The following is a 19,207-nucleotide window of genomic DNA, read 5'->3' on the forward strand; positions in this document are numbered from 1 at the left end:
TCCTCTAACCACTAGGATACCTGCCTCCTCTAACCACTAGGATACCTGCCTCCCTCCTCTAACCACTAGGATACCTGCCTCCATCCTCTAACCACTAGGATACCTGCCTCCTCTAACCACTAGGATACCTGCCTCCTCTAACCACTAGGATACCTGCCTCCCTCCTCTAACCACTAGGATACCTGGCTCCCTCCTCTAACCACTAGGATACCTGCCTCCCTCCTCTAACCACTAGGCTACCTGCCTCCCTCCTCTAACCACTAGGATACCTGCCTCCTCTAACCACTAGGATACCTGCCTCCCTCCTCTAACCACTAGGATACCTGCCTCCCTCCTCTAACCACTAGGATACCTGCCTCCTCTAACCACTAGGCTACCTGCCTCCCTCCTCTAACCACTAGGCTACCTGCCTCCCTCCTCTAACCACTAGGATACCTGCCTCCCTCCTCTAACCACTAGGCTACCTGCCTCCCTCCTCTAACCACTAGGCTACCTGCCTCCCTCCTCTAACCACTAGGATACCTGCCTCCCTCCTCTAACCACTAGGCTACCTGCCTCCCTCCTCTAACCACTAGGCTACCTGCCTCCCTCCTCTAACCACTAGGATACCTGCCTCCCTCCTCTAACCACTAGGATACCTGCCTCCCTCCTCTAACCACTAGGATACCTCCCTCCTCTAACCACTAGGATACCTGCCTCCCTCCTCTTACCACTAGGATACCTGCCTCCCTCCTCTAACCACTAGGATACCTGCCTCCTCTAACCAGTAGGCTACCTGCCTCCTCTAACCACTAGGCTACCTGCCTCCTCTAACCACTAGGCTACCTGCCTCCTCTAACCACTAGGCTACCTGCCTCTCCTCTAACCACTAGGCTACCTGCCTCTCCTCTAACCACTAGGCTACCTGCCTCTCCTCTCATCACTAGGCTACCTGCCTCTCCTCTAACCACTAGGCTACCTGCCTCCTCTAACCACTAGGATACCTGCCTCCCTCCTCTAACCACTAGGATACCTGCCTCCCTCCTCTAACCACTAGGATACCTGCCTCCCTCCTCTAACCACTAGGATACCTGCCTCCCTCCTCTAACCACTAGGATACCTGCCTCCCTCCTCTAACCACTAGGATACCTGCCTCCTCTAACCACTAGGATACCTGCCTCCCTCCTCTAACCACTAGGCTACCTGCCTCCTCTAACCACTAGGATACCTGCCTCCCTCCTCTAACCACTGGGATACCTGCCTCCTCTAACCACTAGGATACCTGTCTCCCTCCTCTAACCACTAGGATACCTGCCTCCCTCCTCTAACCACTAGGATACCTGCCTCCTCTAACCACTAGGCTACCTGCCTCCCTCCTCTAACCACTAGGCTACCTGCCTCCTCTAACCACTAGGCTACCTGCCTCCCCTAACCACTAGGATACCTGCCTCCCTCCTCTAACCACTAGGATACCTGCCTCCTCTAACCACGAGGCTACCTGCCTCCCTCCTCTAACCACTAGGCTACCTGCCTCCTCTAACCACTAGGATACCTGCCTCCTCTAACCACTAGGATACCTGCCTCCTCTAACCACTAGGATACCTGCCTCCCTCCTCTAACCACTAGGATACCTGCCTCCTCTAACCACTAGGATACCTGCCTCCCTCCTCTAACCACTAGGATACCTGCCTCCATCCTCTAACCACTAGGATACCTGCCTCCTCTAACCACTAGGATACCTGCCTCCTCTAACCACTAGGATACCTGCCTCCTCTAACCACTAGGATACCTGCCTCCCTCCTCTAACCACTAGGATACCTGCCTCCCTCCTCTAACCACTAGACTACCTGCCGCCCCCCTCTAACCACTAGGCTACCTGCCTCCCTCCTCTAACCACTAGGCTACCTGCCTCTCCTCTAACCACTAGGCTACGTGCCTCCTCTAACCACTAGGCTACCTGCCTCCTCTAACCACTAGGCTACCTGCCTCCTCTAACCACTAGGCTACCTGCCACCCCATCTCAGGGTCTGTTGCTAGAGGCTTGGAGGGAGCGTTCCTCAAATCAAATCAAATTGTATTTGTCACATACACATGGTCAGCAGATGTTAATGCGAGTGTAGTGAAATGCTTGTGCTTCTAGTTCCGACAGTGCAGTAATATCCAACAAGTAATCTAACAATTTAACAACAACTACCTTATACACACAAGTGTAATGTAATGAATAAGAATATGTACATATAAATATATGGATGAGCGATGGCCGAACGGCATAGGCAAGATGTAGTAGATGGTATAGAGTACAGTATATACATATGAGATGAGTAATGTAGGATATGTAAACATTATATTAAGTGGCATTATTAAGTGGCTAGTGGTACATTTATTACATCCAATTATTAATTATTAAGTGGCTAGTGATATATTTATTACAAAAATTTTCCATTATTAAAGTGGCTGGAGTTGAGTCAGTGTGTTGGCAGCGGCCGCTAAATGTTAGTGGTGGCTGTTGAACAGTCTGATGGCCTTGAGATAGAAGCTGTTTTTCAGTTTCTCGGTCCCCTGCTTTGATGCACCTGTACTGACCTCGCCTTCTGGATGATAGCGGGGTGAACAGGCAGTGGCTCGGGTGGTTGTTGTCCTTGATGACCTTTTATGGCCTTCCTGTGACATCGGGTGGTGTAGGTGTCCTGGAGGGCAGGTAGTTTGCCCCCGGTGATGCGTTGTGCAGACCCTCACTACCCTCTGATGCAGTAGCTGGCATAGACTCTCTACATAGACTATAGATGGTATAGACTCTCTACATAGACTATAGATGGTATAGACTCTCTACATAGACTATAGATGGTAGAGACTCTCTACATAGACTATAGATGGTATAGACTCTCTACATAGACTATAGATGGTATAGACTCTCTACATAGACTATAGATGGTATAGACTCTCTACATAGACTATAGATGGTATAGACTCTCTACATAGACTATAGATGATATATACTATCTACATAGACTGTAGATGGTATAGACTCTCTACATAGACTATAGATGGTATAGACTCTCTACATAGACTATAGATGGTATAGACTCTCTACATAGACTATAGCTGGTATAGACTCTCTACATAGACTATAGATGGTATAGACTCTCTACATAGACTATAGATGGTATAGACTCTCTACATAGACTATAGATGGTATAGACTCTCTACATAGACTATAGATGGTATAGACTCTCTACATAGACTATAGATGGTATAGACTCTCTACATAGACTATAGATGGTATAGACTCTCTACATAGACTATAGACGGTATAGACTCTCTACATAGACTATAGATGGTATAGACTCTCTACATAGACTATAGATGGTATAGACTCTCTACATAGACTATAGATGGTGTAGACTCTCTACATAGACTATAGATGGTATAGACTCTCTACATAGACTATAGATGGTATAGACTCTCTACATAGACTATAGATGATATAGACTCTCTACATAGACTATAGATGGTATAGACTCTCTACATAGACTATAGCTGGTATAGACTCTCTACATAGACTATAGATGGTATAGACTCTCTACATAGACTATAGATGGTAGAGACTCTCTACATAGACTATAGATGGTATAGACTCTCTACATAGACTATAGATGGTATAGACTCTCTACATAGACTATAGATGGTATAGACTCTCTACATAGACTGTAGATGGTATAGACTCTCTACATAGACTATAGATGGTATAGACTCTCTACATAGACTATAGATGGTATAGACTCTCTACATAGACTATAGATGGTATAGACTATCTACATATGCAGAGATATGCTAACCGAGGCAGCGTTTACACAGGCAGAACAATTTAGCTAAAGATCAGATCTGACTGGTTAAAAAGACAAATTAGTGGGGGGGGAAATAAATAAATAATCAGAATTAGGCTCCTGTGTAAACACAGCCCGTCTGAACCATAGATACACCGTCTGTGTCATTGTCCCCAACATAGGAGACTTAGTCTCTGCATTCAGAGGATGATGATGCTTGCTGTACAATGTACACATTGTGTGTGCTTGGAGAGAGAGAGAGAGAGAGATCATTATAACACTGAACAGAGACATAATAGGACATTTCTCTCTATTCTTTTGAAACTTTTTGTGAGTGTAATGTTTACTGTTCATTCTTCGATTGTTTACTTTTGTTTATTATCTATTTCACTTGTAAACATATGTTTTTGAATGCAAATAAAGTTAGATAGATAGATAGATAGATAGATAGATAGATAGATAGATAGATAGATAGATAGATGAGAGAGAGAGCGAGAGCGAGAGAGAGAGAGAATCTGAAGTCAAATGTCTCCTGTTTGCTGATGTTCTGTTGCTTCTGTCCCCAACCAAGGAGGGCCTACAGCAGCACCTAGATCTGTCCCCAACCAAGGAGGTCCTACAGCAGCACCTAGATCTGTCCCCAACCAAGGAGGCCCTACAGCAGCACCTAGATCTGTCCCCAACCAAGGAGGGCCTACAGCAGCACCTAGATCTGTCCCCAACCAAGGAGGGCCTACAGCAGCACCTAGATCTGTCCCCAACCAAGGAGGGCCTACAGCAGCACCTAGATCTGTCCCCAACCAAGGAGGGCCTACAGCAGCACCTAGATCTGTCCCCAACCAAGGAGGGCCTACAGCAACACCTAGATCTGTCCCCAACCAAGGAGGTCCTACAGCAGCACCTAGATCTGTCCCCAACCAAGGAGGGCCTACAGCAGCACCTAGATCTTCTGCACAGATTCTGGGCCCTTACAGTACATTACATTTTTTTAAATAAATGTATTTAACCAGGTAGCACGTCCGGTGAACAGGTCAGGGTTCCATAGCCGCAGGCAGAACAGTTGAAACTGGAGCAGCAGCACGTCCAGGTGGACTGGGGACAGCAAGGAGTCATCAGGCCAGGTAGTCCTGAGGCATGGTCCTAGGGCTCAGGTCAAAGAGAGAAAGAAAGAATTAGAGAGAGCATACTTAAATTCAGAAAGGACACCAGATAAGACAGGAGAAATACATAAATACATAAAAGCATAAATACTGGAGGCTGAGACAGGAGGGGTCAGGAGACACTGTGGCCCCATCCGACGATACCCCCGGACAGGGCCAAACAGGCAGGATATAACCCCACCCACTTTGCCAAAGCACAGCCTCCGCACCACTAGAGGGATATCTCCAACCACCAACTTACAATCCTGAGACAAGGCCGAGTATAGCCCACAAAGATCTCCGCCAAGGCACAAACCAAGGGGGGGCTCCAACCCGGACAGGAAGATCACGTCAGTAACTCAACCCACTCAAGTGACGCACCCCTCCTAGGGACGGCATGAAAGAGCACCAGTAAGCCAGTGACTCAGCCCCTGTATTAGAGTAAGAGGCAGAGAATCCCAGTGGAGAGAGGGGAACCGGCCAGGCAGAGACAGCAAGGGCGGTTCCTTGCTAGAACCCATTGCCCTTTATGGTTGTGAGTCTGGGGTCTGGGGTCCACTCACCAATCAAGAATTCACAAAATAGGACAAACACCAAATTGAGACTCTGCATGCAGAATTCTGCAACAATATCCTCAGTGTACAACGTAAAACACCAAATAATGCATGCAGAGCCAATATCCGCTAATTATCAAAATCCAGAAAAGAGACGTTCAATTCTACAACCACCTAAAAGGAAGCGATTCCCAAACCTTCCATAACAAAGCCATCACCTACAGAGAGATGAACCTGGAGAAGAGTCCCCTAAGCAAGCTGGTCCTGGGGCTCTGTTCACAAACACAAACAGACCCCACAGAGCCCCAGGACAGCAACACAATTAGACACAAACAAATCATGAGAAAACGAAAAGATAATTACTTGACACATTGGAAAGAAGTAACAAAAAAACAGAGCAAACTAGAATGCTATTTGGCCCTAAACAGAGAGTACACAGTGGCAGAATACCTGACCACTGTGACTGACCCAAACTTAAGGAAAGCTTTGACTATGTACAGACTCAGTGAGCCTTGCTATTAAGAAAGGCCGCCGTAGGCAGACCTGGCTCTCAAGAGAAGACAGGCTATGTGCACACTGCCCACAAAATGAGGTGGAAACTGAGCTGCACTTCCTAACTTCCTGCCAAATGTATGACCATATTAGAGACATATTTCCCTCAGATTACACAGACCCACAAAGAATTAGAAAACAAATCAAATTTTGATAAAGTCCCATATCTACTGGGTGAAATACCACAGTGTGCCATCACAGCAGCAAGATGTGTGACCTGTTGCCACAAGAAAAGGGCAACCAGTGAAGAACAAACAGCATTGTAAATACAACCCATATTTATGCCTATTTATTTTCCCTTTTGTACATTAACTATTTTCACATCGTTACAACACTGTATATAGACATAATATGACATTTGTAATGTCTTTATTCTTTTGGAAGTTCTGTATGTTAAATGTTTACTGTTAATTTTTATTGTTTATTTCACTTTGTATATTATCTACCTCACTTGCTTTGGCAATGTTAACATATGTTTCCCATGTCAATAAAGCCCATTGAATTGAGAGAGAGCGAGACACAGAGAGAGAGACACAGAGAGAGAGAGAGAGACACAGAAAGAGAGAGAGACCCGGAGAGAGAGAGACACATAGAGAGAGAGAGAGAGAGAGAGACAGAAAGAGAGAGACAGAGAGAGAGACAGAAAGAGAGAGACAGAGAGAGAGACAGAAAGAGAGAGACAGAAAGAGAGAGAGAGAGAGAGAGAGAGACAGAAAGAGAGAGAGAGACAGAAAGAGAGACAGAAAGAGAGACAGAGACAGAGAGAGACACAGAGAGACAGAGAGAGAGAGACAGAGAGAGAGAGAGAAAGAGAGAGAGAGACAGAAAGAGAGACAGAAAGAGAGAGAAAGAGAGAGAGACACAGAGAGACAGAGAGAGAGAGAGACATAGAGAGAGAGACAGAGAGAGAGAGAGGTCAGTCGGGATGAGCGGAGGTTGACTCCTGGTGACGTCACGTAGAGACGGAGAGAGCAGGGGGAAAGGAGGAGGCAGACAGAATGGCTGCCCAGTGCCGCAGCTCCAAATGCACCGTAGAAAGGAAAGGATTCAGGCGGGAACTCGATACCTGGCGGCACAAACTGATCAACTGCGTGGGTAAGAAGATCCTAGGCATATTTTTTAATGGCTTTGACTTGTAAGCGATTACATCCCCAAAGTACAAAAGGGAAGATCCGCAACAAGAGTTAAACCCGGTTTAGCTGTAACGTTAGCCGCTAATGCTAGATACCTTTGCAATCTGCCTTAACTGCAGGTAACTAACGTTAGCATGTCCATGTCGGTTGGCTCCATTTTCTTTGTCCTGTCTTGGCTGTTTCAATGTATGTCCCGTAACCCCCCCGGCAGAAGTCGTATCCGTGATTTCTAGCAGCTAGCATGCTAGCTAGTTGGATTAGGTTAGCTAGCTAACGTGTTTGTTATGGTTACCATTACTAGCTACCGTTCGAGTCGAGGGGCTTTATTGTCACGGAGGAAACATGTTTACATTGGCGAAACAAGTGAAATTAACAAACCCAAGTGAGAAAACACAACATTAACAAAAAAAACATAGAAAAGAACAGTAAACATTGCACTCAAACAGGTTTAAAAATAGATAGACATTTTCATACTAATTTGTATAGCTAACGTTTAGTTAGGATTGCGTTATATTTTGTCGATAAGTATCCCAGCTAACGTTAATTGTTAGTAAAACATGTTAGAATAACAGTTTCGTGCTATACAGTTGTTTTGTAGGTTATGTTAGCTAGCCAGCTGTTAAATATGTAGCTAGACATTGACAACCGTGATTTGTACCGGCTAATGTTTAGGTTATTTTGGGGAAGGGGGTTATGAGTGTAACGTTAGCTAGCTAACTAATGTTACCAATAGGGTTGCCAGGTCAAGTTCAAATATTTAGCCAAATGACCAGCCAAAAGGCCTGAACTAGCCCACCTCCTTTTTTTATGCAAGAGAGGAGTTGCCACATTTGTACAATAAACACTTTTTCCATAATGTTATCGCGCAAAATTAAGGAATATCGACGTAACTTGTAATGATGTTGGAAGCAAAATTCGTTTTTCACGAAAATAATTATTGCAACTTTAATAAACAAATGTTGACTATGTCGCAAGAGAAAATATAATTCACCCTTAATTTAAACTCACCAGATTTTTTAATCCATCCATGTATGTCGATTAAATTTGTTTGACTGCTGTGGTTTAATAAATAAGGCATGAGGGGGTATGGTATATGGCCAATATATCACGGTTAAGGGTTGTTCTTTAAACGCTCTGCAGTGGCCGAACAGCGTTTACTGTGATATGGCCTCAGCAGAAGTCAGGGGCATTCATACTTCTTACGAGCAGAGCTGTTGCGAAGGAAGTGAGTTTGTGTTTATACAGGAACTCCCGCCCCCCACCTACCATCAACCTGTCACGTCAACGTGGAGCTATTACGGAGCCCTCCGCATTGTAACAACATTTGGGAGGGATGTGGTATGGAACTCAATTTGGCCTCTCCGCAATTGCCTCACTCCCTCCGTATGGCGCCTCCGACCACATTTTCGAATCGAGAATAAATTGGCATTAAGCGTGATGCTTAAAGTCAAGTGCAGCTGGCCCAGAACAGAGAGTCACGTCTTGCCTTTTCAAAAAATATATGTAGTTCTGTTCTTGTCTATTGATGTTCTGTATTATGTTATAATGTTCTGTGTGGAACCCCAGGAAGAGTAGCTGCTGCTTTTGCAACAGCTAATGGGGATCCTAATAAAATACCACAATACCAAGTGTCTGGATACAGCCGTTAGCCGTGGTATATGGAGCCATCTACCACAAACCACCATGTTAAGACTACAAACGGTTATAAATGGCCCATTTGCGAGATCGACTTGTCATTTCAATAGGCATAGACAACACATGATACTCACACACACACACACACACACCCACACACACACAAGGCCTACCTCTTGTTTCAGATAGTCTTCAGTAGTCAAGATGTAAACTGAATGATGTAGCAGCCTCCATAGTTCAAATAAACAAATGTATTAAACATGAATAGCGAGGAGATTATTATTTGTTTTTGTTGAGTAGCTTGTCTCCCCCCCCCCCCCCCCGTAGTAGTACGCTGGAATAGACTATTGAGGATGAAGGTCATTTCAATCACTTCGTTAAATAGGAAATAATATGCATATGAACTGAGGGTGCTTGTCAACACCAGCCAGTTTTTGACAAGGCTTTCGACTCTGTCAATCACCGTATTCTTATCGGCAGACTCGACAGCCTCGGTTTCTCAAATGATTGCCTCGCCTGGTTCACCAACTACTTCTCAGACAGAGTTCAGTGTGTCAAATCGGAGGGCCTGTTGTTCGGACCTCTGGTAGTCTCTATGGGGGTGCCACAGGGTTCAATTCTCGGGCCGACTCTTTTCTCTGTATCTATCAATGATGTTGCTCTTGCTGCTGGTGATTCTCTGATCCACCTCTATGCAGACGACACCATTCTGTATACATCTGGCCCTTCGTTGGACCACTGTGTTAACAACCCTCCAAACGAGCTTCAACGCCATACAACTCTTCTTCTGGGGCCTCCAACTGCTCTTAAATGCAAGTAAAACTAAGTGCTTCAACCGATTGCTGCCCGCCCGTCTAGACTGTAAACTCTCCTTCCAGACTCACATTAAGCATCTTCAATCCAAAATTAAATCTAGAATCGGCTTCCTATTTTGCAACAAAGCCTCCTTCACTCATGCTGCCAAACATACCCTCGTAAAACTGACTATCCTACCGATCCTTGACTTCGGCGATGTCATTTACCAAAATAGCCTCCAACACTCTACTCAGCAAACAGGATGTAGTCTATCACACCCATAGTCCCGACACAAATCTAGGGTTGCTACCCAAGCCGGCTGGTCGTTCGTTCTATTGGTTCGGTTGCCAGAGACGCAACCCAGTCATTCAGTCTTTTTGTTCTGTATCTATGGACGCGACCCGGTGGTTCAGTCTTTATGTTCTGTAACTATGGATGCGACCCAGTCGTTCAGTCTTTTTGTTCTGTATCTATGGACGCGACCCGGTGGTTCAGTCTTTATGTTCTGTAACTATGGATGCGACCCAGTCGTTCAGTCTTTTTGTTCTGTATCTATGGACGCGACCCGGTGGTTCAGTCTTTATGTTCTGTAACTATGGATGCGACCCAGTCGTTCAGTCTTTTTGTTCTGTATCTATGGACGCGACCCGGTGGTTCAGTCTTTATGTTCTGTAACTATGGATGCGACCCAGTCGTTCAGTCTTTTTGTTCTGTATCTATGGACGCGACCCGGTGGTTCAGTCTTTATGTTCTGTAACTATGGATGCGACCCAGTCGTTCAGTCTTTTTGTTCTGTATCTATGGACGCGACCCGGTGGTTCAGTCTTTATGTTCTGTAACTATGGATGCGACCCAGTCGTTCAGTCTTTTTGTTCTGTATCTATGGACGCGACCCGGTGGTTCAGTCTTTATGTTCTGTAACTATGGATGCGACCCAGTCGTTCAGTCTTTTTGTTCTGTATCTATGGACGCGACCCGGTGGTTCAGTCTTTATGTTCTGTAACTATGGATGCGACCCAGTCGTTCAGTCTTTTTGTTCTGTATCTATGGACGCGACCCGGTGGTTCAGTCTTTATGTTCTGTAACTATGGATGCGACCCAGTCGTTCAGTCTTTTTGTTCTGTATCTATGGACGCGACCCGGTGGTTCAGTCTTTATGTTCTGTAACTATGGATGCGACCCAGTCGTTCAGTCTTTTTGTTCTGTATCTATGGACGCGACCCAGTCGTTGTTCTGTATCTATGGACGCGACCCAGTCGTTGTTCTGTATCTGTGGACGCGACCCAGTCGTTGTTCTGTATCTATGGACGCGACCCAGTCGTTGTTCTGTATCTATGGACGCGACCCAGTTGTTCAGTCTTTGTGTTCTGTATCTATGGATATGACCCAGTCGTTCAGTCTTTTTGTTCTGTATCTATGGACGTGACCCAGTCGTTCAGTCTTTATGTTCTGTAACTATGGACGCGACCCAGTCGTTCAGTCTTTATGTTCTGTAACTATGGACGTGACCCAGTCGTTCAGTCTTTTTGTTCTGTAACTATGGACGCGACCCAGTTGTTCAGTCTTTATGTTCTGTAACTATGGACGCGACCCAGTCGTTCAGTCTTTTTGTTCTGTAACTATGGACGCGACCCAGTCGTTCAGTCTTTATGTTCTGTAACTATGGACGTGACCCAGTCGTTCAGTCTTTTTGTTCTGTAACTATGGACGCGACCCAGTCGTTCAGTCTTTATGTTCTGTAACTATGGACGTGACCCAGTCGTTCAGTCTTTTTGTTCTGTAACTATGGACGCGACCCAGTTGTTCAGTCTTTTTGTTCTGTAACTATGGACGCGACCCAGTCATTCGCTCTAAATGCTCCGTTCTTATCCGTTGATTGCTAGCTAACCGACTACGGCTAACGTACAGGGCAGCCAGAATAACAACATTAGCTATAATTTTTAATTGTTTTAAGATGTTTTCCAGTGACATTTATTTGGATGCATCCGTAACAGTTAGGTAACGAGGCCCGGATTTCGCCTGGCATAGAAAATGTGTTCTCTCGTCAGGACACTGTTGTTTAGAGGAGCTAGCCAACAACACAGCCAGCAACACAGCCAACAACACAGCCAACAACACAGCCAGCAACACAGCCAGCAACACAGCCAGCAACACAGCCAACAACACAGCCAACAACACAGCCAACAACACAACACAGCCAACAACACAGCCAACAACACAGCCAACAACACAACACAGCCAACAACACAGCCAACAACACAACACAGCCAACAACACAGCCAACAACACAGCCAACAACACAGCCAACAACACAACACAGCCAACAACACAACACAGCCAACAACACAACACAGCCAACAACACAGCCAACAACACAACACAGCCAACAACACAACACAGCCAACAACACAGCCAACAACACAGCCAACAACACAGCCAACAACACAACACAGCCAACAACACAACACAGCCAACAACACAACACAGCCAACAACACAGCCAACAACACAACACAGCCAACAACAACAACACAGCCAACAACACAACACAGCCAACAACACAACACAGCCAACAACACAACACAGCCAACAACACAACACAGCCAACAACACAGCCAACAACACAACACAGCCAACAACACAACACAGCCAACAACACAGCCAACAACACAGCCAACAACACAGCCAACAACACAGCCAACAACACAACACAGCCAACAACACAACACAGCCAACAACACAACACAGCCAACAACACAGCCAACAACACAACACAGCCAACAACACAACACAGCCAACAACACAACACAGCCAACAACACAGCCAACAACACAACACAGCCAACAACACAACACAGCCAACAACACAGCCAACAACACAGCCAACAACACAGCCAACAACACAACACAGCCAACAACACAACACAGCCAACAACACAACACAGCCAACAACACAACACAGCCAACAACACAGCCAACAACACAGCCAACAACACAGCCAACAACACAACACAGCCAACAACACAACACAGCCAACAACAACAACACAGCCAACAACAACAACACAGCCAACAACAACAACACAGCCAACAACAACAACACAGCCAACAACAACAACACAGCCAACAACAACAACACAATCGCTTCAAACTAAAGCTGGAAACACTGCAAAACAGCTACACTTCATTTAAACTTTTTTCTCAATTGACATTTTATTTTGTATATATCCATAAAAATGATGCCAGCTGATTCATGATTTCGACTGGCTAAGAAACGCTGCCTCCGTCTCCAATAACTACTGACCGTAGCTAACTAGCCAGCTCACCTCGGAAGCTAATCGGCAAGCTAGCAAGCAAGAAAAGATGAATGGATTGCAAAAGGGTTAGCATAATTACATTTACATTTAAGTCATTTAGCAGACGCTCTTATCCAGAGCGACTTACAAATTGGTAATTCTCGCCCAATAAGTGTTTTTCTAAATATTAGCTATCTAACAAGTTTTCTGGAGACTTGTGGGAGGAGTGCTGATGACGTTGCCCAATGTATGCGCTTTCGGGAGCACGATTTACGTCCAGACTGAGGAGAAATCCGCACACAATACATCCCTGACCTCCTGAGATGGTCAGGCAGATCTCAACGCAATCAGACCACAATGCACCTGTCTTTTTAATGCAATCTTTTGTATTCTGATAGCAGACGATGCATGTTCGTGTCAAGTATAGACACGGCCTCTGGCATGTAGAATAAGACCATAAATAAGGAATCACGTCAGCTCTGTTCATGCTATTTCTATCTGCAGCGTTCCACAATGTTTGTGTACTGAACATGGCCCAGTTGCTCTCGAGGAGCAGAATTGGTAACCAGGTCTCAGAAAAAAAACGTTTTACAATGTAATTTTTTTCAATTTTTTTATTATTATTATTTATTTTTTATACACATCCGTGCCACTCCATTTAGTATGATATGTTACTTTACGTTGGTACTATAGAGCCCCACAGTGGACGTGTCATAATACCCATAAAACCTAGTGGTCAAACAGGGAAATGTTTCCAATAGTTTTTTTCACCAATCATTTTTCCCATAGGGAATTTTTAGAAACACTTAAAATAAGGGCTGTGTTTCGTGTAGGTGTGACGTTTTGATAACCGTGTAAATCTCTCTAGTACAAGGTGACTTTTATCAATATATTCGGTTCTATTTACGCTCAGATTTGAAAATGTTAATTAGCATCAACGTAGACATCATGCCAGACTACAAACCCCTGCCAGCTCCAACAGGTCATCTCTAGGTGACACCTTTACTAACAGGTATTGATCCTGCAGGTCTCTAGGTGACACCTTTACTAACAGGTATTGATCCTGCAGGTCTCTAGGTGACACCTTTGCTAACAGGTATTGATCCTGTAGGTCTCTAGGTGACACCTTTACTAACAGGTATTGATCCTGCAGGTCTCTAGGTGATACCTTTGCTAACAGGTATTGATCCTGCAGGTCTCTAGGTGACACCTTTACTAACAGGTATTGATCCTGCAGGTCTCTAGGTGACACCTTTACTAACAGGTATTGATCCTGCAGGTCTCTAGGTGACACCTTTACTAACAGGTATTGATTCTGCAGATCTCTAGGTGATACCTTTACTAACAGGTATTGATCCTGCAGGTCTCTAGGTGACACCTTTACTAACAGGTATTGATCCTGCAGGTCTCTAGGTGACACCTTTACTAACAGGTATTGATCCTGCAGGTCTCTAGGTGATACCTTTACTAACAGGTATTGATCCTGCAGGTCTCTAGGTGATACCTTTACTAACAGGTATTGATCCTGCAGGTCTCTAGGTGATACCTTTACTAACAGGTATTGATCCTGCAGGTCATTTCTAGGTGACACCTTTACTAACAGGTATTGATCCTGCAGGTCTCTAGGTGACACCTTTACTAACAGGTATTGATCCTGCAGGTCTCTAGGTGACACCTTTACTAACAGGTATTGATCCTGCAGGTCTCTAGGTGACACCTTTACTAACAGGTATTGATCCTGCAGGTCTCTAGGTGATACCTTTACTAACAGGTATTGATCCTGCAGGTCTCTAGGTGATACCTTTACTAACAGGTATTGATCCTGCAGGTCATTTCTAGGTGACACCTTTACTAACAGGTATTGATCCTGCAGGTCTCTAGGTGACACCTTTACTAACAGGTATTGATTCTGCAGGTCTCTAGGTGACACCTTTACTAACAGGTATTGATCCTGCAGGTCTCTAGGTGACACCTTTACTAACAGGTATTGATCCTGCAGGTCTCTAGGTGATACCTTTACTAACAGGTATTGATCCTGCAGGTCTCTAGGTGACACCTTTACTAACAGGTATTGATCCTGCAGGTCTCTAGGTGACACCTTTACTAACAGGTATTGATCCTGCAGGTCTCTAGGTGATACCTTTACTAACAGGTATTGATCCTGCAGGTCTCTAGGTGATACCTTTACTAACAGGTATTGATTCTGCAGGTCTCTAGGTGACACCTTTACTAACAGGTATTGATCCTACAGGTCTCTAGGTGACACCTTTACTAACAGGTATTGATCCTGCAGGTCTCTAGGTGACACCTTTACTAACAGGTATTGATCCTGCAGGTCTCTAGGTGACACCTTTACTAACAGGTATTGATCCTGCAGGTCTCTAGGTGATACCTTTACTAACAGGTATTGATCCTGCAGGTCTCTAGGTGATACCTTTACTAACAGGTATTGATCCTGCAGGTCTCTAGGTGACACCTTTACTAACAGGTATTGATCCTGCAGGTCTCTAGGTGACACCTTTACTAACAGGTATTGTGTCAATTTAAATCTTGCACGAGACAGTTCACAGAATTGTCAATTTAAAGAAATGTTGCCAATTTATTAGTTTCTAAATTTAGGTAACACTAGTTAATCCAGAGATTCTTACCTTTGCCTCGATTCAGCAGTCTAGTCCAGAACATCATGGCATTTGTAATTCTTTATGATAGCCACATTAGGAGCTAATTAGCATTTAATTTTGGGGGTGGGTTAAATACAGGAAAAAAATTGATAAAAGTACCTTTGTCATAAAGAGATTTACACGATTATCAAAACGTCACGCCAGGGTAAGCCTGGCGTAAAACTCCAAAACAAATGGTGGAAAAACGATTGCAAGGTTTTATGGGTATTATGACTCATACTGTGGTACTGCTATATAATACGAATTGTAGGATGTATAGTAATCCTACGTCCTGATCGCACCAGTTTGCTTTGACCTGTTTTAGTATGATATATTACGTTACACTGCTTTAGTATGATATGCTACATTAGGGGGTTAAGGTTGGGTTAAAGGGATAGGAGAATGGGTTAGCTAACATGCTAACTAAGTAGTTAAAGGGTTAGGAGAACGGGTTAGCTAACATGCTAACTAAGTAGTTAAAGGGTTAGGAGAACGGGTTAGCTAACATGCTAACGAAGTAGTTAAAGGGTTAGGAGAACGGGTTAGCTAACATGCTAACGAAGTAGTTAAAGGGTTAGGAGAACGGGTTAGCTAACATGCTAACGAAGTAGTTAAAGGGTTAGGAGAACGGGTTAGCTAACATGCTAACGAAGTAGTTAAAGGGATAGGAGAACGGGTTAGCTAACATGCTAACTAAGTAGTTAAAGGGTTAGGAGAACGGGTTAGCTAACATGCTAACTAAGTAGTTAAAGGGTTAGGAGAACGGGTTAGCTAACATGTTAACTAAGTAGTTAAAGGGTCAGGAGAACGGGTTAGCTAACATGTTAACTAAGTAGTTAAAGGGTTAGGAGAACGGGTTAGCTAACATGCTAACTAAGTAGTTAAAGGGTTAGGAGAACGGGTTAGCTAACATGCTAAGTAGTAGTAGTTGCTGAAGTCGTCCCTGATGATATTTGAACAAGCAACTTTTTTGGGTTGTTAGACGTTTTGCGTTATACGCCCACCCATCCAAACGTAACATATATATATATATACTAATTTGAGTGTCTAGGATTTACGTTTACTATGTTACGTCTAGTAAACTAACATTAAGTAACACACCGAACACCTTCCTAATATTGAGTTGAGCCCCCTTTTTGCCCTCAAAATTCATCAGGGCTTGGACTCTACAAGGTGTCAAAGCGTTCCACAGGGATGCTGGCCCATGTTGACTCCAATGCTTCCCACAAGTTGGCTGGATGTCCTTTGGTTGGTGGACCGTTCATGATACACACGGGGGAAACGGTTGAGCGTGGATAAACCCAGCAGCGTTGCAGTTCTTGACTCAAACAGGTACGCCTGGCACCTACCACCATACCCCTGTTCAAAGGCACTTAAATCTTTTGTCTTGCCCGTTCACCCTTTGAATGGCACACATGCACAATCCATGTCTCAAAGCTTAAAAATCCTTTAACCCGTCTCCTCCCCTTCATCTGCACTGATTTTGAAGTGGATTTAACAGATAACATCAATAAGGGATCATAGCTTTTACCTGGTCAGTCTGGGTTTTATACACTCAGTGTATACTAAATGGAGTGGCATGTCTTTTAGTAAAAATATTATACGTTTTGCTCTGAGACGAGGCTGGAGTTGAAGACTGTTGTCATAGCTATTCTACAACGTTTTGCTCTGAGACCAGGCTGCAGTTGAAGACTGCTGTCAGCTATTCTACTACGTTTTGCTCTGAGACCAGGCTGTAGTTGAAGACTGCTGTCAGCTATTCTACTACGTTTTGCTCTGAGACCAGGCTGCAGTTGAAGACTGCTGTCGTAGCTATTCTACTACGTTTTGCTCTGAGACCAGGCTGTAGTTGAAGACTGCTGTCGATAGCTATTCTACCACGTTTTGCTCTGAGACCAGGCTGTAGTTGAAGACTGCTGTCGATAGCTATTCTACCACGTTTTGCTCTGAGACCAGGCTGGAGTTGAAGACTGCTGTCGTAGCTATTCTACTACGTTTTGCTCTGAGACCAGGCTGTAGTTGAAGACTGCTGTCGATAGCTATTCTACTACGTTTTGCTCTGAGACCAGGCTGTAGTTGAAGACTGCTGTCATAGCATAGCTATTCTACTACGTTTTGCTCTGAGACCAGGCTGGAGTTGAAGACTGCTGTCATAGCATAGCTATTCTACTACGTTTTGCTCTGAGACCAGGCTGGAGTTGAAAACTGCTGTCGTAGCTATTCTACTACGTTTTGCTCTGAGACCAGGCTGTAGTTGAAGACTGCTGTCGATAGCTATTCTACTACGTTTTGCTCTGAGACCAGGCTGTAGTTGAAGACTGCTGTCATAGCATAGCTATTCTACTACGTTTTGCTCTGAGACCAGGCTGGAGTTGAAGACTGCTGTCATAGCATAGCTATTCTACTACGTTTTGCTCTGAGACCAGGCTGGAGTTGAAGACTGCTGTCATAGCATAGCTATTCTACTACGTTTTGCTCTGAGGCCAGGCTGGAGTTGAAGACTGCTGTCATAGCTAAGCTATTCTACTACGTTTTGCTCTGAGACCAGGCTGGAGTTGAAAACTGCTGTCGTAGCTATTCTACTACGTTTTGCTCTGAGACCAGGCTGTAGTTGAAGACTGCTGTCGATAGCTATTCTACTACGTTTTGCTCTGAGACCAGGCTGTAGTTGAAGACTGCTGTCATAGCATAGCTATTCTACTACGTTTTGCTCTGAGACCAGGCTGGAGTTGAAAACTGCTGTCGTAGCTATTCTACTACGTTTTGCTCTGAGACCAGGCTGTAGTTGAAGACTGCTGTCGATAGCTATTCTACTACGTTTTGCTCTGAGACCAGGCTGTAGTTGAAGACTGCTGTCATAGCATAGCTATTCTACTACGTTTTGCTCTGAGACCAGGCTGTAGTTGAAGACTGCTGTCATAGCATAGCTATTCTACTACGTTTTGCTCTGAGACCAGGCTGGAGTTGAAGACTGCTATCATAGCATAGCTATTCTACTACGTTTTGCTCTGAGGCCAGGCTGGAGTTGAAGACTGCTGTCATAGCTAAGCTATTCTACTACGTTTTGCTCTGAGACCAGGCTGGAGTTGAAGACCGCTGTCATAGCATAGCTATTATACTACAAGCTATATGTCTCTTATAATATAACTTAGCTTGCTAGCTAGTGTACACTGAGTCAGAAGGCCAGGTATCTAGTTTACAACACAGCGTATTTAAACCGGTTGGTTTAGATGCTCCTTAATGAATATTCTTCATTCAAACTGGTGTCCTTTTTTTCTCTTATTACATTGGTACGTTTTCGCTGCCAGACAGTCATGGTGTTATTACACACACACACACACACACACACACACACACACACTAGTGGCGGCTGCTCAGGGGAGGAACGGTTCGTAATAACAGCTGGAACTGGAGTCAATGGAATGGAATCAATCACATGGAAACCATAGGGTTGACTCCAACCGTTATCATGAGCCAGTCCTCCCCTCAGCAGCCTCCTCTGACACTCACTGGTTCCCTGCTTATACATTTACATTTACATTTAAGTCATTTAGCAGACGCTCTTATCCAGAGCGACTTACAAACTGGTGCATTCACCTTATGACATCCAGTGGAACAACCACTTTACAATAGTGCATCTAAA

The 19,207-nt window shown here is 44.5% G+C and overlaps 1 protein-coding gene across 1 annotated transcript in view; it reads left to right on the forward strand.

Annotated features, from left to right (window-relative positions):
- The first annotated feature begins 6,976 nt into the window (after positions 1 to 6,976).
- lcorl (ligand dependent nuclear receptor corepressor-like) overlaps positions 6,977 to 19,207 on the forward strand; it is a 38,621-nt gene continuing 26,390 nt past the window's right edge. Inside the window, exon 1 of the mRNA XM_071408465.1 lies at positions 6,977 to 7,143. Coding sequence (XP_071264566.1) covers positions 7,047 to 7,143 — 97 coding nt within the window. The 5' untranslated portion in view covers positions 6,977 to 7,046. The remainder of the gene's footprint in view (positions 7,144 to 19,207) is intronic.

This window comes from Salvelinus alpinus, chromosome 6 (genome assembly GCF_045679555.1).
Source record: "Salvelinus alpinus chromosome 6, SLU_Salpinus.1, whole genome shotgun sequence".
NCBI classification, from domain to species: domain Eukaryota; kingdom Metazoa; phylum Chordata; class Actinopteri; order Salmoniformes; family Salmonidae; genus Salvelinus; species Salvelinus alpinus.